Genomic DNA, 24,619 nt, shown 5'->3' with positions numbered 1-24,619 from the left:
ATGAACCGCATTCTGACATGAGAGTCTTTTGTTTCCAGGTGGGTGAGGGCTGAATGGAGGGCTGTGGAGATGGCATCATCGGTCGATTGGTTAGACCGATATGCAAACTGGTAGGGGTCCAGAGTGGGGGGGAGGGTAGACTTGATGAGATGCATGAGGGTGAGAGCGATGGGGCGGTAGTCGAAGCAGGAGGTAGATGACTTCTGTGGGACCGGGATGATGGTGGGGGCTTTGAAGCATGAGGGGACAACAGCCTGGCTCAGTGAGAGGTTGAAGATGTCGGTGATGACATCTGTCAGTTCATCAGCAAAGTTCCTCAGGACACAGCCGGGAATGTTGTCAGGTCCTGGGGCTCTCTGTGGTTTTATCCTTCCCAGTGAACGCCTCACGTTGTCATGTGATAGCAAGCATCAGGACTAAAATTAAATGAGATCATAACAATTTATGACACTAATGAAACAAGAATTCCAATCCAATCAATCCAATCCACTTTATTTATATAGCACATTTCTCAAACTAGCAGTTTCCAAAGTGCTGTACAGTGACCAAACACCAGACAAAAGATTGCCAAACAAAATAAAAACAAAGTACACCAGTAAAATGAATAAAAAATAAAATTAAAATAAAAACAAGGTAAAAACAAGATAAAAACACAGATAAATATAGATTCAAAAAATAAATAAATAAAAAACAAGGTAAAACAAGATAAAAACACAGATAAATACAGAAAAAAATACTGTAAAAACACAGAGGACCACACAACTCATGCGGTGTTAAACGCTAGAGAGTAAAAATGCGTTTTAAGACGGGCTTTAAAACACTCCACAGAGGGCGCTGTTCTGACATGCAATGGCAGAGCGTTCCACAGCTTAGGGCCAACAACAGAGAACGCTCTGTCTCCCCTCGTTTTGAGCCTCATCATGGGCTCCACAAGCTGGAGCTGGCCCTCTGACCTCAGAGCACGAGCTGGTTTATAAATCTGAATGAGGTCAGAGATGTATTTTGGAGCCAGTCCGTGTAGAGCTTTAAAAACAAACAATACAATTTTAAAATTAATCCTAAAATTAACAAGGAGCCAGTGCAACGATGCAAGAATAGGAGTGATGTGTTCATATTTTTTGGTTCCTGTTAAAAGTCGTGCAGCAGAGTTCTGGACTAACTGCAACCGGGAAAGTGCCTTATGAGAAACCCCAGTGTAAAGTGCATTGCAGTAGTCCAGTTGTGTAGAGATAAAAGCGTGCACGACCTGCTCAAAAATTTTAAAAGATAAAAAGGGTTTAACTTTAGATAAAAGCCGCAAATGATAAAAACTTGATTTTAAAACTCCATTTATCTGTTTATCAAATTTAAAATCACTGTCCATGATGACACCAAGGTTGGTGAATGTGGGCCTCAAATGATGATGAATGGGCTCTAAGTCAAGATTGGCTTTGGGTCCAAATATTATGACCTCTGTTTTCTCCTCATTAAGTTTTAAAAAGTTCTGGGCCAACCAATCTTTGACGTCCCCCAGACAGTTAAGTGAGGGCGTCAGGGGGCTTCTTCCATTATTTTTAACAATGGCCATGTACAGTTGACAGTCATCTGCATAAAAATGACACGACAAGCCATGTTTCTTTAAAATTTCAGCTAAAGGAAGCATGTATAAAGAAAAGAGTACAGGTCCTAAAATTGAACCCTGGGGAACTCCAGAAAGTAGTGGAGTAGAGGAAAAAGTGGAGTCCCCCAACCTAACCGTAAAGGACCGCCCTGACAGGTAAGATTTAAACCAGTTTAGGGCAGTTCCCCTAACACCCACACAATATTCAAGGCGGTTTAAAAGAGTTGTGTGATCCACTGTGTCAAAAGCAGCAGTCAAGTCTAAAAGTACTAAAATAGCAGAATTACCAGAGTCTGTGATTAAATAAAGATCATTAAAAACTTTCAAAAGAGCAGACTCTGTGCTATGAAATGCCTTGTAGCCTGACTGAAAAGTGTCTAAAATCCCACTATTATCCAAAAAAGGTTGCAGCTGTGCCATTACACACTTTTCCAAGATTTTAGACACCAATGGCAGCTTTGAAATTGGTCGTTAGTTGGCCAAGCATGTTGGATCCAGACCTGCCTTTTTAAGTAAATGTTCAACAACAGCTTCTTTGCAGAAGGTTGGGCCAAAACCTGATGAGAGGCTGCTATTGATGATCTCTGTGACTGAAGTGCTAAGAGTGTCCCAAACCTGTTTAAAAAAGCGAGGTGGGACTGGATCCAAGGGAGAAGAAGATGCTTTTAATTTACTAACAATCCCAGTCAATTCCGACACCGACACTGACTTAAATCGGGTAAAACCAACAGAGTCCTGCACCAGCGCAGATTTTAAGAAGGAAGTGCATGGGGAAATATTTGCCCTAATAGCAGCTACCTTGTTGTTAATAGAGAAAAAAAAACTTTCACACATTTCATTTGTCATCTGTAGAGTGGAAGATGGATTGGGGTTACAAACAGAACCAATAGTTTTAAAAAGAATGTGGAGCTTATTTACATTTTCTAAAAGCAAGCTGGATAAATACTTTGATTTTTCAGCCTTGACGGTATCTTGGTATTTCCTCCAACTGTCTTTAAGAATATCATGCGAGACTTGCAGGTGATCCTGTTTCCATTTGCGCTCTGCTCTACGGCACAGACGCCGAGCGTCCCGCGTAATTTCATTGAGCCATGGCTCCAGCTTCCGTTTCTGGCAAGTGGCTTTTAATGGAGTACCGGAGTCTAAGACTTTGCTGCAGGTTGAAATAAAAGAATTCATCAACTCTTCTGTGCCTCTGACTGCATGAGGACAATCGTGCGACAGCGTTGATGCATTGAAGAGAGGAGGGAAAGTAGAAGCAGTCTCAGTCCTAATGGAGCGACTCAGACGAACTGGACCCGAGACTTTCACATTATGGTGCATATTAAAAGTAAACATAACAGGACTATGGTCCGATAATACATTGGCACCCACCGAGACATTGTCTACCGGAAAACCATATGATAGCACAAGGTCCAAACTATGTCCACGCATGTGAGTGGGAGCAGTGACATGCTGTGTTAAATTAAAAGCCTCGACTAAGTTTTGAAAGTCTTTCACCATTGGCTTCAAAGGGCAGCAAACATGCACATTCAGGTCCCCGACAACCAACAGTTTGTCATACTGAGTCAGCATCTGGGCCAAGAAGTTTGAAAATTCCTCAATAAAGTTCATGTTGGGCTTAGGTGACCTGTACACAACAGCACATAATATTGGGTCTGCCTGCCGAAGCTCAAAACAGCTCAGTTCAAATGAGGAGAAAGATGTAGGGGACAAAATCTTGAGCTCAAAACCGTTCTTCAGTACCGTGGCTAGGCCTCCGCCACGACCTGTGGTCCGTGGAGCATTAATAAATGTACAGTCAGGGGGTAAAAGCTCCGAAAAGGCGGCTGACTCACCGGTGTTGATCCACGTTTCCGTCAAAAACAACAAATCCAGTCCCTCGGACTTGAAAAAATCTTGCAAAGCCAAAGTCTTATTTCCAATAGACCTTGCATTCAGAAGAGCACAGTTAATTGAAATCACCCCCGTCGCTGAAGCTGCCCGGCTGAGCAAACGGAGGTTACCCGGGATGACTCGACCTGAAGCCCGGAAAGAGCGGCTCGGGCGCAATGCGCAGACTGCCTCCAGCTGTCCAACTATGGGTTGCAGCCAAACGCCAACAGGAAAAGATGTGCGCCGAGAGAGACACCGCTTGTAGCAGTTCAAATAATCCAAGGGAATTGAGGAGGGACAAAACATGCCCACTGTACGTGACAGCCAGGCTTTCAGTTTCACAAGTCGACCAGATCGTACTCCACAGCGTTTGCGCTTTTTGGGGATCAGTGCCTTGACGCGTAGGAAACAGTTTGGCACATCTGCCGACAGGTAGAATGAGTCCGACGTGGGCTTGGTGTTGTAAAATATGCACGAGTCAAAGTTTCTTCTAATGTTTAACAACTCCTCGCGATTATACACCAGAAGAGAGTCGATAGTAAAAAACAAAATATTATACAATAAACTGAGCAGAGGCAAACGGCGAACCAGCCACCCCGGCGCCATCTTAGCCTCCTCAGTGTTCAGAGACCTTCAGAGAGAATTCACAATATTCCCATTGAAAATGAAATTAAATATTTAGGAATGTAATTAGCAAGTATATTAAGAGTAAATCTGATACTAATATTCCGTCCATAATTGATAAAAATAAAAAGATTTTGTACTGTTGGTTACAAAGAAACATTTCAATATTTGGTAGAATTCTTTTAACAAAAATGGAGAGCATTCAATATTAACTTACACGGCATATGAAGTAGCTATTTGCGAAACAAACATTCAATCTGATTTACCATTCCTTTACATCTATTTCAAATGGTTGGTGGTATTGAATTCCTTTTAAAAATAGTATCTTGATCCCCTTAAAATACCAATCAAACTTTCTGAATATCACAAACAAGTCTTGCTCTATTGGAAATTGATCCACACCCACACTTCAACAATTTGGAATAATAGATTTCTTCTTTGCAAAAGAAAATCCATGTTTTACAAAAGTTGGATGGACAAAGGTGTTTGGGTAGTTGTCCCCTGATGGGCAGTGATTAAACTTTTCTCAGATATCCACATTTAAAAAACAATTTGGATTGTACATTCACAGAACATTCAAGAGTTATTAAAGCAATTTCTACAGAGTTATCGCGTTTCATCAAAGCAACTGAACAAAATTCATCGATTTTACCTAAACTTCCAAAACTGTTAATTGATAATGTATCTTTACACATAAAAAATGCAATAACAAAGTCTGAAGAGCCTCCTTAACAGCGGAATTATTTCCCCTTCCTGTTAGAAGGAAAATTCTGTCACATACTTTTTCAAAAACAGACACCTTTCACATTAGATCATGTTTTCTTTTGTTTCCCCTACCTCCAAAAATAATAGAAGTCCACTTTAAAACTATTAACGACACCTATCCATGTATGAGATTTCATATAAAAGATAATGTATGTCCCATATGTACAAAAGATACTGAAACCCAAAAGCACCTGTTGCATGATTGCAATTTGTTATAAAATTTCTAGAATAATTTATATAATTGGCTTTCAACCTTTCATAATATACTTTTCACATGTAATTTGGGTGCATCAGAAAATAAAAGAATATTCAGTTTAGTTTGTAAAAAATTTGTTATTTTAGGTAAATCTTTTAAAAGTGTTGTTTTATGAAAGAGAAGCCCATTTCTATGTATTTAAAAAACGATCTACTTTCTTACAAATCCCTTCCAAAAATACATCAACTGTTTATTGTTTATCTGGATTAATGCCTTTGTTTCTTTTTATTTTAGTTTGTTATTACATGTCTATGTTTCATTTATTTTTATTACTTATTACTCTATTTTATCATATTATTTATATTGTTTTCATCTGCTGCTTGGAGTTTGTTCTAGTTTTCTCTGTGTAAATACTGCCTTATGTTTTTGGATTTGAATGTTTTTAATAGAAAAAAAGCTGTATAATTTGAATTTTGTCAATGACAAAAACAAAAAGCCAGTGTGTATTGCCATCTGCTGGGGGATTATATAATTGCAGTTTGATCGATCACACTTGACACTGTTATCAAGTAATTTAATAGGTTTAGGCAAAAACAGGTTTAGTTTGACTTTCAAATATTTTTGTTATATAGACCCACCCCCCCCCCAGATACATAGATTATTTTTTATTAAAAATAACATTTGTTCCCGCTAAAATCTAGTGTTCCACCCGGAACCTCTAAAATCTGTTTTCAGCCGGTGGATTTTGCTCGACGCACAAAATAAAGTACACCCCTCTGGCAGCGCGGAGATGTCGTGGAGCTTTTTAAACTGGAGCCTGGTAGATGTTTTGTGGTTCTTTTTGGCTTTGGCTTTTCTTTTAGCCTATTGCATCCATAAAATTTCAGCAAAAAATAATGAATCAAAGGACTTCTTCGTGTTATTCCAGGATCTTATTCGCTACGGAAAAACTAAAAGCCTCAAACGAGCCAATTGGCTGAGACTGTTTGACGTCCCAAAACGGTATTGAGAATGACCATCTTTAAATTTACACGATTTATTATGTTTACTAATCATTGGATTTTTTATATTGGGTTTGCTGTTATCTTTCCAAGTATCTCCACTCTAAGGTTATTGTTTCTTCCTTTTCTCATGCATCGCAGGTGGTTTTGGCATTTCTACATTGTCTCTGTTTGCTGGAACGGGTTTCTTTTGTTTGTAAATTTAAACTTGATCTACCATCGGCAATCTTACCCATCATGGCTGATTGCTATATTAGATGTGTTGTCAGGTGTTCCCCGCCCTGACAGTCAGGGTGAGTAGATGTGATCTACATGAATCCGTGTTTTCATTTATCATCCCTTCTCATATTGCTGTTGTCTGCAGTCCCACAGCTGTCCACGGCTCTGGTGCAGCTGCTGGTGTGGCTCCACTCCCTTAGGAGGCTGCTGGAATGCCTGTTTGTCAGCATTTTCTCTGATGGGGTCATGCATGTAGTGCAGTATCTGTTTGGCCTTGGATATTACATTACACTGGGGTTGACAGTTCTCTGTGTTGACCGGATTGGAAAAGGTTAGACTGATGGCACTTTTTTTCCCCTTGTGGTTATGTCCTCGTGGTGTAGTCGTCTGTTCTCTTCTTTCCAGGAACCGCCTCTCTCTCGCAGGTGGACTGGCTTCAGGTGACTGGATTTGTCCTCTTTATCTGCGCTTCGCTGCTGCAGCATCAGTCCATAGTCCTTCTGGCCGGACTGCGGACCGGAAAATCAGGTATATGAATGAAACATTTGTATTTATATTGATCTACATTTACAATAAGCAATAAAATGTGTTTGGTTTTTTTAAACGATGAATGCATCAACATAAGAAGTGTGCTATAAATGGACTTTATTTGTCTCAAAATGACTAAATCTCAGTAAAATTCTATATCATTTTCAGAATACACTCTATTACCAAAAGTATTGGCTCGTCCATCCAAATGATCAGAATCAGGTGTCCTAATCTCTTGGTCTGACCACAGGTGCATAAAATGAAGCCCTCAGTCATGCAGACTGTTTTACAAACATTTGTAAAAGAATGTTCTGCTCTCAGGAGCTCAGTGAATTCCAGCGTGGAACTGTCATAGGACGACATCTGTACCACAGATCCAGTGGTGAAATGTCCTTTCTCCTAAATATTCCACAGTCAACTGTCAGCTCTATCAGAACAACATGGAAGAGTTTGGGAACAAAAGCAACTCAGCATTTAGCATTGTGGACTTTCTTTCTTTCTAACTGAGGCATACCAACAATTCTGTCCACCACTGCATATTCACAGGACTGACGAGACACAAAACCCGACAAAAACCCTACAGTCATCTCATCAGATGGAATTATTATCCGTGAGAGGAACCTAAAATAAAAGCTGCATCTATTCTGTTCTAGTGGAATCCTTCAAACTATGTAAAGATGTTTTTACACATAAGCAGATATGGTTCAAATTCACAGTTACAAAAGAAAGATACTTCTAAATTACATGTCAACTAATCCACCTTCCCTCGGTTGTCCTGTTGACATAAAAACACATTTTAAAGTCTACAAAAACAAAGAAATTGTTATTCATTAAATTGCTGTTTTGGTTTTTAACTATTTGTGGGAAAAAGCTCTTTTAGAAAAAACAGGAAGTTTTGCTGCACTTGTATTTAAAGCTGCTCTTCTCTTGCAAATGTCATGTTTGCCCAGTCTGCAGTGCATGTCCAGAAATAATAATGGAAACCTTCTTTTTTCTTTTAACCATTCTGCAGGAGCAGTGGAGACGTTTGCTCATCGAATGCCAAAAGGAGGCTGCTTCCAGTTGGTGTCGTGCCCTCACTACTTTGCAGAGCTGCTCATCTACGTCTCTCTTGGCTTTGTCTTTGGTGGACTGTCTTTGACATGGTGGCTGGTGGTTCTCTATGTGTTCTTCAACCAGGCGCTGGCCGGACAGCTGAGTCATGAGCTTTACGTTAGCAAATACCAGTCATATCCAAAGGACAGAAAAGCCTTTATCCCGTTTGTGCTTTGAGAGCTCTGACTTTTTCTAACTCTCTGGGCTCATCTGTAGGACTGGAAAGTTCTAGAAAATGTCAGGTCTACTTCACCATTAAACAACAAGAAGAGCTTTTACGATTTACTGTTCATTGTTTTGTGTGTGTTAATAGAGGACTGGGTTTTTCTCTCATTTTTGTCTGTATTTTTTTTATTTTTTACTGTAAAGTGCTCCAAGCTGTATGAGAGAAGTTTGGGAAGCAATTTCTTTTTTTATAAATAAAGTTTGATTTGATAAAACAGCTTGAAATATGGAAGAACCGCCATTGGACTGATGAGTGTCTTTGCAGGTTACTTCGCCTGTCAGGGGTCTATGTTCACATGTGGATATTTTCACTTGAAATCACTTTTCATGGCAGCAGAAAGTTTCATCATTAATAATTCCAGTTCTGCTTTGCTTGTTGTTTTACTATAACTGAAGATTTTTATTGTTTGGAACAGTCCAGGTTGAACAGCGCCTACACCCAACAGGAGCTGGGATAGGCTTCGGTGACCCCGTGACCCTGAAAGGGACTGAGCAGGTTTAGATGATAGAAGGATGGTTGGATAACCAACTGTGCGATATCTCAGTAACAGTACGCTGTAACACTGGAGTTTTGAATCAGAAGAGCTCATGAATTAAAAACAAGGAAAGAAGATGAAGCATGTCTTTGTCGTCATGAGAGGTGAAACGAAGAAGGTGTTGAGTCTAAGGTGTCAGGGGAAGAGTCTTAGAGGGAGACTGTCATGGTTACCCCCCCCCCCCCCCCCCCCATGCTGTTCCCTCCTGACTCACAGGAGACTTGTCTAAACTGGAAACTTTGTGCAGCAGGTTATGAACTGCACAGAATGTTTTCATTAATGCTTTTTGTGGAGTAACATGCCTTCATCAAAAATATTGGCTGTATTTTAGGCAAGAAATAATAATATCCCTAATATAAATTTTATTTTGTAAAATGTGTTAATAAGCATGTCTGATTTTTATTGAATTTTTCACACTCCTTAAAGGAAATGTTTTTTATTTACTAAATGAATGTGAACACTAGAAAGAAAATCAGAGCTGTTATCCATAAAATGTAAACATTAAAAATATTGTTTCCTTTGATATGAATGCGTGTAATAACTCAAGAAACTTTATGTTGTTTTCTGATTTTAGTTTTTGATTTCTAAGTCATTCCACAAAAATGGGAAAATTTGCGTCCCTCTCTTACTTCAAGCTGTATTTAATATAATTGGTCATCAAGCTTTATATTCAAACAGTGTATCCCTTGTGCTTTAACATTGGGAGTTGGGTCATCTACACCCACTAGACAGTGCTCTGAACCTTTTTTCTTCAATGATTTGTGATCTTCACTGGTGTCCATGGATTACATGAAATCTTTCCACCTTTGTCATGGTAGGGAGAACACGTCAATGCAAGGGTGGGGTCATCAAAGATAGCACAAGGGGTTAACATATACAGTGAAATGCAAATTTTAATGCTTCTTTAAAAAATATAATGAAATTATGTGTTTTAATTAGAAATAATATGTTTTCCAACATACACCATAAATTTTGTCATGACCTAAAAGAAAGTTTACATCGCAAATACCAACCAATTTTATTAGAAAAAGTCCATCATTTTACACAAAACTAAAGTTTTTTTGTTACTATGTATTTATTTTACTACTATTTTTTTTATTACTATTTATAGAAATGATTTTCATGTTTTAATATTAATATTAAGTTGTTATTTAAAGTAGTTTTAATTTAGTCCCTGTACTAAACTGTAAACCATCATATGAATTTGTGTTTCCAGTGGTGTTCAGACAAAATAAAGGCTGATGTCGTTCCCACATATTTACATCCAAGATGCTCATTCTGGCATTTTGGAGTTTGGAGTACCTCCACGGCTAATGTTTTTAGCACGTATTAGCCTAATGCTAACCCTTCTTCCAGGTCCTTGCAATTAAGAAAAAAGCACTGACCGCACGGATCTAAACAATTATGAGCAAGCAGTATGGAGTTAATTCAGTCTCAATAATCAGAAATGCACACAACCGGTTTTACAAATACACACGCTCCGATTCACAAATGTCATTTTATGCAAACGTGAAAAATAAATTCGGAAATTCACACCCTGTGTTTCACAAACACACACATTGTGTTTCACAAATGCACACTAAATGTTTTACAAAGTGAAATTCACAATAAATGTATCAGAAATTTACAGTAGGTGCTTCACAAACATGATTTCTAGGTACACATGTGATGTGAACTCACAGATCATTCGAATTGCAGAATATGCATTCAAAATCCCGTTCTCGTTTGTGAATCTCCCCGTGTGTGTGAGAGATTTTTCTGCGGTGAATATTGAGACTCATCTGATGGAGCAGGTCGACTAATGTCACCATTGGCTAGGGAATCTGTCAATCAAACTCATCGGCAAAGCAGGTGAGTTCGCTTTTAGCCAATCGAATGGCCCCTTACACTCCTCACTTTCAAACTGACGAGGGAGGGAGCTGTTCAGCACAGCAGTTGAAAGGACGCGGGCGGCAAACTTGGCGGAGAGGTCTTCCGAACGGGATCAGTCTCAGCCCGTAAGTAATGCAGTTATTTGATTATTATTCCCTCGTTGTACGTCCTGTAATGTTATTGAATACTAAGTTGAAGCGTTCTCCTTTGCCAAGTGACATGTGTGAATGCTGTATGAACACTTCAGCCGAGTCGTTTGCAGAGTACCCCCACCGCAAATTAGCTTAGCTTAGCCTGTGCGGTCATATTTTTTATGAAAGCGGGGGAGGACTTATGATGGTTTTGTCAAGTTTTATACTTGGCATACCAGCTCTTCACACAACACGAGTAACCACAACCAATCAGGGCCTCGAAACTAGCCGGCTTTCGACTCAAATTGTGCTGCCTGCCTGTGAGTGTGAGTGAAGTTTAAGCTAGCGTATAGCCAATCTGTAGGTTCTTAACATGATTCAGATGGAACTAAGGGAAAAACATGCCGGATTTACAGCAGAAAAGAAAGTTTGATAAAAAGTATTGATTTGGAGACGGGGATTTGTTTAAACACTGATGCTATGCTAACTAGCTAGTAAGTTAGCTGTTCCGTGTGCTGCCTTTATGTAAACGCGATCCGGGTTAAAGTTAGACACAGTCTTTTCACAACCTGGACTTTAAGATGGGGTGGATATGTGCAACAAAGTTAATTCATATGACATTCATGAAAACAGCATTTTTTAAATATAACAGACGTGAATCCACTGTTGAATGAAAGAAGCCTCATTAAGTTTCTAACGTTAGAACCCGTATTGTGCTGAAAAGCCCTGTGAGATTGTGTCAGTGACAGCCACTAAATTCCCCGTATCTTTACTTCCAATGACGACATGGCAAGAATCCCAAACATTATGTTTTTAGGCTGTTTTGTAGTCGATAAGTAGTCACAGAAAGGGTGGATGGGAGAGATTTGCTGTCAACAGTGATTAGTGTAGAAGTTACTGTAAGTATTACACACAGGCTTCCTGTGATCAGTGTCTTGTCTCTGATTTTTTTTTAAAGCTGTTCTTTACTACAAGCTCAAGTTATCATAGCAAGAGTGTTTTTAAAAAAAATCCCCTTTTAAATATTTGAAAGTTATATAAGTTAGTCTCAGACAGCTCAATGATCTAATCCATGTTTGTCGTGTTTTTATTTATTCTCTAGGAATTGCTGAAGCGTGACATCCTTCAAAGGCTGCATCATCGACTGTCAGTCAACCTGTTGCTGTGGAAGGCCTGCACATTCAGAAACAGACTGCTGTCCCAGCGCTGCTCCACAGAAAAACTGAAGCAATCTTTTGTTCCTTGTGCCATCAGGCAATACAACTCTCTGGCAGGGCATCTTACAAGTAATTTCTTTTAATTAATTTTACCCACTGATTTTTCAATTATTTACATTTTTTGTCAATCTTTTTAATTTTTGATATTTCTATTTGTAATGCGCGTGTGTTTTTATGTGGGATCATTAAATACCTTTCTATTATATTCTATTTCATATTTTATCATCCTATTGTATTACTGTTTTACCTATCAATTGGGAATTTAGCATTTTTGCCTCTGTAAATATCTGTCAGTTGAAAGCATTTGCACTTGCATTTGTAATTATGTGTTTGAGACATGATTTTCATGTTATTGTCAGGGTGAGAGGAGATCCCGGAGGAGAAAATGTGGGCATAGCCGAGTAAATGCTCACAGTACGTAGAACTGACACAAACAGCTTCATTGTGGGAAAAGTGTACACACAATCAACGGTGAGTTGAACCTAGTTTTAGAAGCTTTAATATATACATAAAAGTGAATGATGTATTAAAAATAAATCTGACAATATAATATTTCTTTTTGCTTTTTTCCAAATACAGGATTGAGCCCCTCTGGTGTGATGTCTTCATGAGTGTTACTGGTTTATATTACAACATCCTGCACTCTCCTGAGGACCAAAACTTGCTCAATATCAGTAACATCACGTATTCTGCTGCCATTACATTTTCCTACCACGCATTCAGGCCAGTTTTGATGTCTTTAGTGACGCGTGGGACAGCCATCCAATCAGGACGGAGCAAAGCATGACACCAAATCAGCTGTGGCAGTTGGGCTTGACCCAGAACCCTGTTTCTGATCCCCGGGTAAGTGCTTTATTTCAGTGTTTTTCAACCTTTGTTCTCTTGTTCCACGGTCTGACACCGGATTCTGTGGAAAGTTACACCGCTAAAGACGAGCTTTAGCTGGTATTTTTGTTAGAACTGAGCGACTTTATCAGCAGAATTAAGAACAAGGAAGTGAAAACTTTAACCACTTCTGATTGGTCAGACTGATGACATGTGATTAAGCCTTCAAGAATGATTGGCGGAGACAGTTAAAGGAGCTGGACTTTTCCTTACATAGTTGTAGCTGCAGCTAAATCGCGGTACCGTCATTCTTATCAAAATGTCTTTAATAGAATCATATAAACACAAAGAAAAAGGTAATTTTAAGATATTTTATATTCCTAACTACTCAGTGTTTTATCAGTGCCTGTTTGGATGAACAAAGAGCTGATATCCTGGAGATGGAAAATGTTTTAGATCAGTTAATGAGGGCAATTTCCCACGGCGCACTTGACCATCTCCGACGGCACACTGGTTGAAAAACACTGCTTTATTTAATCTCACTGTACTGGACAACTGATGTGTGTGCAGTTCGACTAAAGTGGAAAGTATCAAGAACAGTATAATGAAATCACAATGACTAGAAGGAATTTTCATCAAAAATGAATGAAAAGTATTATTGTTGTGTGGTGCAAACTATTTCCCTAAATTGTTTGTTTTTTTAAATCAAGTAGGAAGAATAGCACATCTGCAAGTTCAAAATGCATCACAATGCATGGCATTATGAGCCATCAGCTGTACTAATCTCACTACTTTGTGAAGAGTCACTTATTTGCAAATTAAAAACAGTTATGGAGATATGAGGTCTGCCTGCCAGAAACAATATAAGTCATTATTAGTGGGTGTTACGGCCCCGGGCCTTTTTGGTGTGTGTATGTGTGTGTTGTGTGTGTGGTTGTGTGTCTTTTGCAGAAGCCTCCACCACATCAGTTGACTTCACCTCCTGCAGGAGATGATTGCAGCTTTTGCCCTCCTCCAATCACCAGGCTGGGCGGGAAGCATAAAAGCCTGGAGCAGCCTATGTTCCAGTGGGCAGCTGAATTCCTGAGAGGAATCTGTTTGATCAGCTGACCCCCTGTTGTTGGACTTGGCATTAGAGCCTGTTGGAAAATGCCTGGTTTTCCCCTCTGATTGTGAACTGTGTTTTGGACTATGTTTTGTATTTTAGTGATGTCTATCTAGTTAGGTTTTCTTTTGGTTATTTATTGCATTAGTGCCTGAGCATTTAAGTTTGTTACCTTCTTTACTTTTGCAGCTGTCATTTAAAATAAACGGCTGCACTGACAGCCATTCAACCCTTACCGGCTTAATATTATTTCTTTATGTTACCTATTTTCTCCCTCCCTCTGGGTGGGATGTAACAGTGGGTCTCTGTTCCTACATAATCTAAAACATTAAAAAAAACAGTGCTGTTCATTAACAGTATCTTTTTTTTGTCAGGGTATGCTGGTTCCAGAGATTGAATGGGAGGAGAGTGGATCCATGGCTGAACCTCATCCTGGGATCAATGTCCTGGTATGGGACAGTCCCCTTTTGGGTCCACAAATGTTGGAACTGCAAGATGACAACCCATTGTGGAATTCAGACCGTTTGGGAGTGGACCTACATCTTTACTGTCCCGTTTGTTTAGAACTTAATTTAGGCGACATAATTACTTACAGAAGAAGAGAGACTGAGGGGAGGAAGACAGAGTTCAAATCAATACTGCTGTATTGTTCAAGGGACTTCATTGTATGTAAGGATGTTGTGAAAATTAGTTCCAGTTTAAATAAAATTCAAATCAGTAGAGATCCCCCACATCTGCTTAAATTTTGATGTTTTAATCTGTCCATGTTTTCACTGAATTTTACTCTGCAATAATGGGTGAATGTTTGCACTTTGTTGTTCTATGACCATCTTTTGTTGTGTAGTATTTAACCAGCTATAAAACCCAGAGAGATGAGGATCTTTTTTGCAAGGGTGACCTGGCCAAGAGGTGTATATGTATATGGTTACCATATAAAATCAATGACATTTGAGTTATTAAAAAAATAAAATTAAGGTCCAGCAAAGTGACTTCGGGCTGAGCAGGGGAGGTGTATTGGGTATCTGTGATTGACAGTGAGATGAACTCGAGGTAACGTAGTCCCACTGCGTGGTACGGAGCAAAGTGATGCCAGTTTCTCCACAAAACATACTGTGGAAGTTAAAGATTTTTCTCCTCCACCTTGTGATGATCAAGACCGAAGGGAACCGTTTCTGAGTGTTGAAATGACGCTAGCATGAAAGCTAAGAGAATAACGTACAAACAACAGTGAAATGTTCATTGTAAATCTCATGACCAGTACAGAGTTCGATGGATTCAATGTCAAGTGCTTTCAACCACTGTTGCCTTGCTCCCAGGTCCACTGAAAAGTTGCGCAAGCCAGTAATTTTTGACAACAGAAGGCAATAAACCGACAAGTCATGCTAAAGTAAACACGCTAACGACCGACTGGTACAGAATCAAACATGAGCGGGGCTTTTGCCACCTGGAGAAAGCGTAGAGAAAGTGTAAGGGGCCATTGGATTGGCTAAAAGCGAACCCGCCTGCTTTGCCGATGAGTTTGATTGACAGATTCACTAGCCAATGGTGACATTAGTCGACCCGCTCCGTCAGATGAGTCTCAATATTCACCGTAGAAAAATCTCTCACACACACGGGGAGATTCACAAACGAGAACGGGATTTTGAATGCATATTCTGCAATTCGAATGATCTGTGAGTTCACATCACATGTGTACCTAGAAATCATGTTTGTGAAGCACCTACTGTAAATTTCTGATACATTTATTGTGAATTCCTAAAATGTTTTTGTGAAACACACTGTGCACATTTGTGAGAAACACTTATTGTGCATTTGTAAAACATTTAGTGTGCATTTGTGAAACACAATATGTGTGTTTGTGAAACACAGGGTGTGTATTTCCAAATTTATTTTTCACGTTTGCATAAAATGACATTTGTGAATCATTTGTGTGTATTTGTAAAACCGGTTGTGTGCATTTCTGATTATTGAGACTGAATTAACTCCATAAAGCAGGCCCTTAATAATAATCATAACAGTAATAAAAGCACATTTCGAAGATAGTCTCCTGCAGCTTGGTGCTGATTTTGCTGTGCGAGGACAGCTGCAGCCCCGTCAACAGCTCTGTAACAGATTTCACCATGCTAAACTTTGGCGTTTGCCGGTTGGACCAGCAACACACTGACGTCTACTTAAAACCTCAAGAAAATCAAAAAGCGATTTGAAGGACTGATTTTTGATTTTCTTTTTGAGTCATTTGATGCAGTTATATTTGGAAAATGAAAAAGCATTTCTAGTAATGACTTTTATCTTTATTAATGCTACACAAATGCTTGCATACTTATTTCTTTATGAATGGTTTTAATGGCTTTTTTCTTTTCTTGTCTTTTTGAGGGGGAGGGGGTGTCTTACAAGCTAGTGCCTGGTTCATGTTTATCCTTGGATGACCCCCCCCCCCCCCCCCCTTATACTGACTTGTTCTCCCTACCATGAAAAGGTATGAAGTATTGATTTTTCATTTTAATTTGAGTCGTTTGATGCAGTTACATTTTGAAAATTAAAAAGCATTTCTGTTAACCCTTATGCTATCTTAGATGACCCCCTCTTCCATTGACGTGTTCTCCCTACCATGACAAAGGTGGATAAAGGTGGAAAGATTTCATGTAATCCATGGACACCAGTGAAGATCACAAATCATTGAAGAAAAAAGGTTCAGAGCTCTGTCTAGTGGGTCTAGATGACCCAACTCCCAATGGTAAAGTGCCTAGGATAGCACAAGGGATACACAACAAAGCTGTCCAATCAGTGAGCTTGTCCATCTGCCAACGTCATTGGACAGTTCCATGAGACCCGTGGAACTGTCCAATCAGCTGTCTGCTACGTTGTCGAATAAGGCAGCGACGCTCCAACTTCCTGCTTGCTTCGGCCCCGGGTTCAGATACTGACGTGGGCATCCGCCGAGTCCGTCATTCAGTGCAGTTTATGAAAATGTGGTTTGCGTTCTGACAGTGGTATGAAGTGAGCGGGGCCGGGGAGACGGGCTAAACTCCTACCGGAACCGTAGACTCGGCTTCGGTGGCCACAATGCATCGTCCCTCGGTCGGAGGCGGACATGGACGGGACACCGGAACCGTGTTGGTTACGGCGCTCGCCGTCGTGTTGCTATGCGCGGTCGGAGTTTCTGCCATTCAAGAGGAATCCAAAACATTTCAGGAGCACAACCAACAGGAAGTGAGAGTTTGTTCCGAATCAGATCCAGATAAATGTTGGTTTTGGAGGCGACCGTCGCCGCTTCTGCCGAGTTAGCTGCAGCAACAAGCTAGCCGCTACAGAAATGCGCCTGTTCGGGTGTCACGTTACCTGATTGGGCCCCGTTTGTCAGAAGATTCCAGTGTTTTTAATTCAGGTCTCGGGTGTTTTCTCCACGCTCGTGTTGTGCTGTGCGGCCATGCGAGCCCAGACCCACGGTTCTGATTCTGTCGCTTCCTCCTCCAGAAAGCCTCCACCGCCCGCCCGGCGGAGCCCGCCGTCGTTGAGGATCAGGATGGCTCCAGCAAAGCCAACCTGGGCTTCATCCACGCCTTCGTGGCTTCTTTCTCCGTCATCATCGTCTCTGAGTTGGGGGACAAGACCTTCTTCATCGCGGCCATCATGGCCATGCGCTATAACCGCCTGACGGTGCTTACGGGGGCCATTCTGGCTTTGGCCATCATGACCTGTCTTTCAGGTTTGTAAAGGTTCGTTTATTAACTGGAACTCACAAACTCTTTCCACACTATAACGTTTCTTCATGCCTTCAATCTTCAGTGCTGTTCGGCTATGCTGCCACAATCATCCCTAGAATTTACACCTACTACGTCTCCACCGCCTTGTTTGCCATCTTTGGGGTCCGAATGCTGAGAGAAGGGCTGAAGATGAGTCCAGATGAAGGCCAGGAGGAGCTGGAGGAGGTGCAAGCAGAGATTAAGAAAAAAGATGAGGAGGTTCGTTCATCCAGAACATTTGCAGATTTAGTAGAAACCATAAATCTCATGGCAGCTCATCATGTTTCCATTTAGAATGAAGATAAAAACATTTTTAAACTTAACGTCTCCCCCCGATCGTCTTTTGATCTATTGTCACTGGGTCCCAGTGGTCCCTTTAATTATGATTGTGCTGTTAGCCAGAATGTTGAAAAACTAAAACTAAAAAACAGCCGTTTTATAGGACATAGTTTCTGCAGAGAGGCAGAAGTTCATTAGAAGTTCTCCTCCGAGTTGTGGGCGGGACTATTGGCATGGATTAAGCCTGTCCATCCACACACTCTCCTGCTATCTTACAGCCCCTCACAACTGCAAGCTAACATTAGCAGTGTAACTAAAATGGCAGCAATATCGGAGCATTCCATCTGTCCGGTTCTGATCCAGATTCCAGCTCAGACCAGGAAGACAGAGACGTTCATGGATCTGTTGGTCTGTAGGTGGATGATCAGAATGGAAGCAGAGCAGGTGGCCTGCCAACTGCAGCAGCTACATTATAGCTACAGACATTTTCAAACTGAAGAAATGTGCAGTTTTAGTCTTAGTTTTCCTTATATATGTCTTCCCTCATGGGAAAAATCTCACTACATGTTAAAAACACCATTTTCATTGGTCTTTTATAAAGAATTCAAACATATTACCTCTGCACCGCAGTGAGTCATAAATCAAGAGGATTATTCATAACCCAAGCTTTTTTTATTTTTGTGCCTGCAGCTACAGCGCTCCAAACTGGCTAATGGAACTGCTGATTTGGAGGCAGGAACAGGGATCACTCTACCTCAGACCAAGTGGTACAGCCTCTGCTCCCCCATCTTCATCCAAGCTTTCACCCTGTCCTTCTTGGCAGAATGGGGCGATCGGTCGCAGCTGACCACCATCATTCTAGCTGCCAGAGAGGTGAGGACTCTAAGAATGGAGAGAAGTAGCAGTGTGGAGGCTTTAATTCTGACAGAGTCCTGTTTTTCAGAACCCGTTTGGAGTTGCAGTGGGTGGCACAGTGGGACACTGTTTGTGCACTGGGCTGGCTGTGATAGGAGGCAGAATGATTGCCCAGAGAATATCAGTCAGAACAGGTGAGGAACCTGACAGGGTTTTGCACAGTTCTGCAGAACCTGATCTCTGTTGGCAATTGTATCCCCTCATTTCTGAACAAAAACAAGCTTTGCTTTTAATATTTCAAATGCAGTTTTGCTGTTAGTAGACTTGTTTTATTATTTCCAAAACAGTTTATTGCTGGTGAGTTAAAATAAAACACTTTGCATGCATTTTCCAAGAGATGAAATGTATAGATGTCAAAAACAGGCTGACAGATTGTTTTGCTGTTTGAGGCTTTTATTTTGAAGTGTTTTAAAGGAAAATGTAAAGGTTTTCTGCTGCTGTCACATACTGCACCATAAAAACCTTCAAAACCACTAAAAGAGGAACAACGCACACAAGACACAATAGATAGAAAGTAAAAGGATGGATTTTTGGATCAAATAACATTTTTATTGAAAAACTGATGAGCAGTGTTCAGGATTGAAGTCCACGACCCGATGAACACAGACACGGCTACAGGCTTGCCGGCGCCTCTGTAGAGCTCCCCAAAACACACAAACCCAGGCTACTGGCTCAGCATCATCCAAGGCTTTGAGCAGTAAATGTGACACGCGTCTAAAGGCTCGAATCGCGTCTGGTGTGAAGGCAGCATGAGAGCCTCTGATGGGTGCAGCACCTTACTTTGTTTGGCATCTACAGCAAAGTAAGAGGATATGAGCACACTATAATAAACAATGACAGATTTTGCACACAAAAAGTACAATATCACATACCTCAGTTCACTCGTCAAGGCGCTAACTGCAGGGTTTCCCGCTATAGTTTGCTTCCAGCTGATCACCTTGGTGGGACCATTGTTGTTGTTCACTATTCAGCAAATCCCTTCAGGTGTCGCCAGACGGTTTGGCAGAGATTTTTACACTGGATGCCTTTGCTGACACAACCTTGTATTTAATCCAGGCTGGGGACCAGAACAGGGATACCCATACCCCCTTGTGGCTACATGGGCGGTAACATGAAGGGTCTTGTCTAAGAACTGGGGATCAGTTGTAGGCACCAGGCCTACAATTAACCAACTGAGCTGTCGTAGACGCAGCAATTCCAAATAAAAAAAAAAACATAAAACTTCGCCTTCACTTACAGGATAACTAATCAGTAAATAAACTGTTTTTGGCAGTTTACCTGTACGAATGGAGCTTTAAAAGTGCTGACTTAGTCCTTGCCAAATCTTTGACAATTTATAATTAACTTGTTCAATTCCTGAAATTATAGTCTAAAACAGGAATGCTCATTACGTCGATCACGATTGACCGGTCGATCTTCAAGTACATGAGGGTACCCTACCCGCCAATTTTAACCGCACCTTAGACATTTAGGGCCCCTTGGTGTGGAGGGTGAGGGGACATCACTGTGAGTAATCAGGAGATGTCCCCTTAGTACCCTACTCGCCAATTTTAACTGCACCCCCCTTAGTACACACACCCCTCCCCCTTCAATATATACATTCAAACATAAACACACACACATGCACACAAACACCCTCTCAAACACCCATACACGCACACATATTTTACAAGGAAGGTGGGACCTGGGTCCATCTGTCCCCTACCCCTTCCCTGGTGGGGGGTGCGGGCCCCTTGGCGATGGCGGCCGTGTCCCTTGGGTGCCGGCTCCCTGGGCCCGGCGGTGCTCTCTCCGCACGGTGGGGGGGGTTCATATTACACCTGAGCCGGGGGTGTTCGTGTCCCTGGGGGGTGGGTCCTGGTCCTTGCCCCTGGGCGCTGGGCCCCGCCAAACTTCCAACATGGCCGAGCCTGGTTGGGCCATATTTATAACATCCCTTGTGGGCCGCCCTTTTTTCCCCGGGGTTCCCCCCTCCTGGGCGGGGGCGGCGGGCCCCTGCCTTGCTCCTACCTGGACCAACCGTGGGCCGGGTGGGTGGCTGCCTGGAGTGCGGAGCGGGTCTCCCTTGGGGGGTCCTGGCTCGTACCTGGGGTCGGGGCGGGGGGATGCCCGGAACTCCTGGTTGGTGGTGGGGTGCTCGTCTGGGGCTGTGGGCGTCCCTCTCCGGTGGGGCCCTGCGTTGGGCTCTTCCGGCGCGGCGGGGGGCTGCTTTCCTGGCTGGGCTGGGGCGGCGCTCTCTTTCCCTCTGCGCCTCCCTGCTCTCTGGCTCTGGGGGCCTCGCGGCGGTCCTGCTGGCCCTGGCCTGGGTGGCGGTCTTGGTCGCCCGGGGGGCGGTTGTTCCCTGCCTGTTCCCGTGTGGCGTTGGGGGAATTCCGGCTGCCGCTGCTGCTGCGGCGGGGGTCTGGGTGTGGGGGTGGCTGGGCGCTCCTCCTCCTTCTTTTCACATTCCACCATCCATTTTAGAAGAACATAAACACTCACCTGAGCACAGGTGTTAGCTCACCTTTGCACTAATAGTTTGCATGATTGAATGAATGAAAGATTTCACACTAGTTGGTTTTAAGGCATAGGTATGCGTTCGTGAACACTATCTGTTTTGTGTACATGTCGACAGGTGGACATTTTTGCGGCTAGCAGGTGTGTTGATAATATTTGAGTGTGTGTGAACAGGCCCCGCCCTTTTTGTACTACATTTGAACCGTACCGTAACGATAAACAACCAGTAAACCTGTCTGCTCTATGCTGCTTCATGGTCTTACCCCCTTCCCCTCCTATTATCACCCTCCTACCCCCCCCTCTCTCTAACGTCCCTCTCTCTTCTTCCCCTCTTTCCTTTTCCGTCCGGTCCAACACCAAAGATTTTCAAACATGATTGAAATTAATAAAGTTTGGCCTCAATTACAACAGGGGTTTATTCAGACATACCTTTGGTTTGTCTGAAGATGAATAACCCCTCTTGTTAAAATAAAATATGTCCAACACAAGAGGCCCTCAGCTCTCATCTGTTTGCCTAGCTGTTGGACAGGACAAGTTAAAAAAAAAAAAAAAAGAAAAAAAAAGTACATGAGGGTAGACAACCAAAAAAATAAAAAAGTACATCTAAACAATCCACCAGCCAATCAAAATCCTCACCAAGAAATACGGGACTTGATTGACATGCAGAACGGCCAATCGGACATCCTCTGATACATGCGTTACTGCACATGCGTGTTTAAATTCACTGAGCACAAATTCTGTCTGTCATCAGAAAGTTGCTTTCTGACCGCAGCACATCAAGTCCCCGGCAGAAGACCCCTCCGGACAACCAGAGTGTTTATTGAAGCTGCCCCGTGTGTCTCCTCCTGCTATCAGCTTTGCGGTTCTCCTTCGATAAATACAAGCTCACAAGGAAGCTGTGTTTTTTCCGTGGCACGCGCTTCGTACGGAGCCATCAGCGCCTTTGAAATGCCACGCTCCCCGCATTGCACGGGTTACAACAGAGCATGACATACGATAGTCGCTGCTTTCTCTCTGTAAAAAAACGCCTCATCTGTTCATACAAAAGTATTTTTGTGTAATATCACTGTGTATTTTTTAAATATCAGTACATAGACAACAATGTACAAATAAACATGTAAGTAACAAAACATGACTAACAAACATGTGCTAATAGTGTATATATAGATAGGTAGATCTTCAAGACATTGTTGACTCTAAAGTAGCTCACATGCCAAAAAAGTGCGAGTACCCCTGGTCTAAAACCGTGTGTGGTGCCCCCTAGAGGTTCAAACGAGATAGTTAAGTTGAATTTCATGATTCCTTAACTGATGCAAGTCCCATGGGATTTCAGAAGTTTCACTTCCTGCTCTGTAGCTCCAGTATAAAAGCCCCGCCCATCTTTGGGTGTAACCCTCTGCTGCCCACCGCCGGACATTGCAGAGGCGTTGTCTTGAGCCAGCAGCTTGAACAATGAGGTTCTGGAGCATGAGCGCCTGCCCCGGAAGAAGGTGGAGGAGAGAAATCCTCAACCTCCATAGAAAGTTTGGTGGTGAAGCTGCCATCACTTTGATCTGTATCGCTCCATTATTGAAGAAGCAGAATGACAGTACGTTATCTCAAGCTAACCCACTCAGCCCGCCTCCCCTAGCCCCGCCCCTTTTTGCAATTTCTTTTAAAATCAAAATCGAGATCAAGTTTCTGCAAACGCTTCTGCTCTGATGCATTCATTCATTCATTTTCTTAACCGCTTTTTCCCTTTTGGGGTCACGGGGCTGCCGGAGCCTATCCCGGCCACTTGTGGGCGAAGGCAGGGGACACCCTGGACAGGTCGCCAGTCTGTCGCAGGGAAGAATGTCCGCAATCACACACCCATTCACTCTCACACTCACACCTAGGGACAATTTAGAGTTGCCAATTAACCTATGAAGCATGTTTTTGGACGGTGGAAGGAAGCCGGAGACCCCGGAGAGAACCCACGCATGCACGGGGAGAACATGCAAACTCCACACAGAAAGGCCCCCTGTCGATGTAGTTTTTCACATCCCCCAGCCGGGACTTGAACCGGAGGCCTTCTTGCTGTGAGGCAAGAGCGCTAACCACTGTGCCACCGTGCAGACCAAAGTAAATATTTTTGTTATCTGGTGAATTTGTAGGATTGCTGCTGCTCTGCTTGGAATCAAGCATTTAACTGTTTTCATGTCTGTGTTTTAATACAGTGTTTCTATAGCAAAGCCGCCTGTTGACAATAAATGCTTAGCTTCCAGTCTTTTAATATGAGAACAAAGCATCTGATTAAGACTTTCTTCTTTTATCTCCATAGTTACGATCATTGGAGGGATCGTCTTTCTGGCCTTTGCCATCTCGGCTCTGTTCATCAAGCCAGAAACTGGATTGTAGCCTGGGATGAAGGCCTTAGTTTCTCCCTGTAAATAAGTGTACATTAAGGTTAGATATGAGGGAAGGGCCGTAGTCTGACTGGGTTTGTGTCCAGCAGGCATGGGAGGAGCGTTTCCCCTGAAGGCCTTTTTGATCCACAAATGTCTGAAGACTCAGGTACAGACTGGCACCAAATCAGCCTATGACGGCCCACATCATGTTACTTTACTTGGTACAGCTCATGTAGTGTAGGACCCCCCCCCCCCCCCCCCCCCCCCCCCCCATCATACACTAGATCCAAGACTCCAGGATTGTGATGAAGACTGGATTCCTGCCGGCTTTCTTTACATGCTTCTGTGGCCTTGAGGCCCATATGCTGTACCTCTCTTACACTCTGTTAGGCAATAAGTACATAAAAAAATATTTTTGTTGGTTTTGCTTATAAATATTTGTTTTCCTACTGACTGATGCCCCCCCCCACACACACACAGACCTCACAGAAAATCATTGAAAAGAACCCAGCAGGGGATTACAGATTTGAGGCCTGTTTTGTCATTTAAAACCTTTTCTGTAAAGATATCAATAAGTATTACCTGTTATCTTCCATAGGAGCTGCCTTATGTCTTTTTTTTTGTCATAGTAGGATTTCTTAGATGCTGATTTAGGGTACTTCATGTATTCACAGGTTTGGATCTGTACCCTCCTTTGGTGAAACTCTTTCAATTCATCCTCTTTGTTTATTCCAGCAGTAGTGAAGGTGAGACCTCACTTTGCCTTTCAAACGGTGAATGTCGGCCCTTTTATTTGTGTTTGAGCTGCAGTACATGGTTTCATCAGACACTTTTAACTCTCTTAGTATTCCTCCTGACATGAAACGAAAGAAGGAATATAATTGTTTTTAAACTGTACTCTTGTGAAACTTAAGTTTGTGTTTTTTTTCTGAAAGGACTGCAAACCTTTTCTGGATCTCTAATCAGTTTTGTTGGGTAATAAAATAAAGCACAGTGTGGTTAA

The 24,619-nt window shown here is 42.1% G+C and overlaps 2 protein-coding genes and 1 long non-coding RNA gene across 4 annotated transcripts; all 3 read left to right on the top strand.

Moving 5' to 3' along the window:
* The first annotated feature begins 5,756 nt into the window (after window positions 1-5,756).
* srd5a3 (steroid 5 alpha-reductase 3) lies at window positions 5,757-8,345 on the top strand. Of its 2 annotated transcripts, XM_004067572.5 has the most exons (6): window positions 5,757-5,880; window positions 5,989-6,062; window positions 6,203-6,354; window positions 6,426-6,611; window positions 6,686-6,808; window positions 7,821-8,345. In XM_004067572.5, the coding sequence occupies exons 1-6, from the start codon at window positions 5,851-5,853 to the stop codon at window positions 8,078-8,080; spliced, it is 825 nt and encodes a 274-aa protein (XP_004067620.1). In that variant the 5' UTR covers window positions 5,757-5,850; the 3' UTR covers window positions 8,081-8,345. The 2 variants fall into 2 exon arrangements, with proteins under 2 accessions (XP_004067620.1, XP_011471345.1); XM_011473043.4 differs by having other exon boundaries at window positions 5,799-6,062.
* Window positions 8,346-11,816: 3,471 nt separating this feature from the next.
* LOC110015014 (uncharacterized) lies at window positions 11,817-12,602 on the top strand. The gene is made up of 3 exons (XR_002873119.2): window positions 11,817-11,953; window positions 12,244-12,355; window positions 12,464-12,602. It is a non-coding gene; the product is annotated as an uncharacterized LOC110015014 (long non-coding RNA).
* Window positions 12,603-16,664: 4,062 nt separating this feature from the next.
* On the top strand, window positions 16,665-24,619 carry tmem165 (transmembrane protein 165). Its single transcript, XM_004067590.5, has 6 exons — window positions 16,665-17,024; window positions 17,289-17,520; window positions 17,601-17,776; window positions 18,527-18,709; window positions 18,780-18,885; window positions 23,550-24,619. Exons 1-6 carry the CDS (start codon window positions 16,878-16,880, stop codon window positions 23,624-23,626), a joined length of 921 nt encoding a protein of 306 aa, XP_004067638.1. The 5' UTR covers window positions 16,665-16,877; the 3' UTR covers window positions 23,627-24,619.

Source organism: Oryzias latipes, chromosome 4, assembly GCF_053564925.1.
Source record: "Oryzias latipes strain Hd-rR chromosome 4, Olatipes_Hd-rR_3.1".
NCBI classification, from domain to species: domain Eukaryota; kingdom Metazoa; phylum Chordata; class Actinopteri; order Beloniformes; family Adrianichthyidae; genus Oryzias; species Oryzias latipes.
The sequence above is the reverse complement of the archived record's forward strand: the minus strand, read 5'-3'. Positions and strand labels throughout refer to the sequence as shown.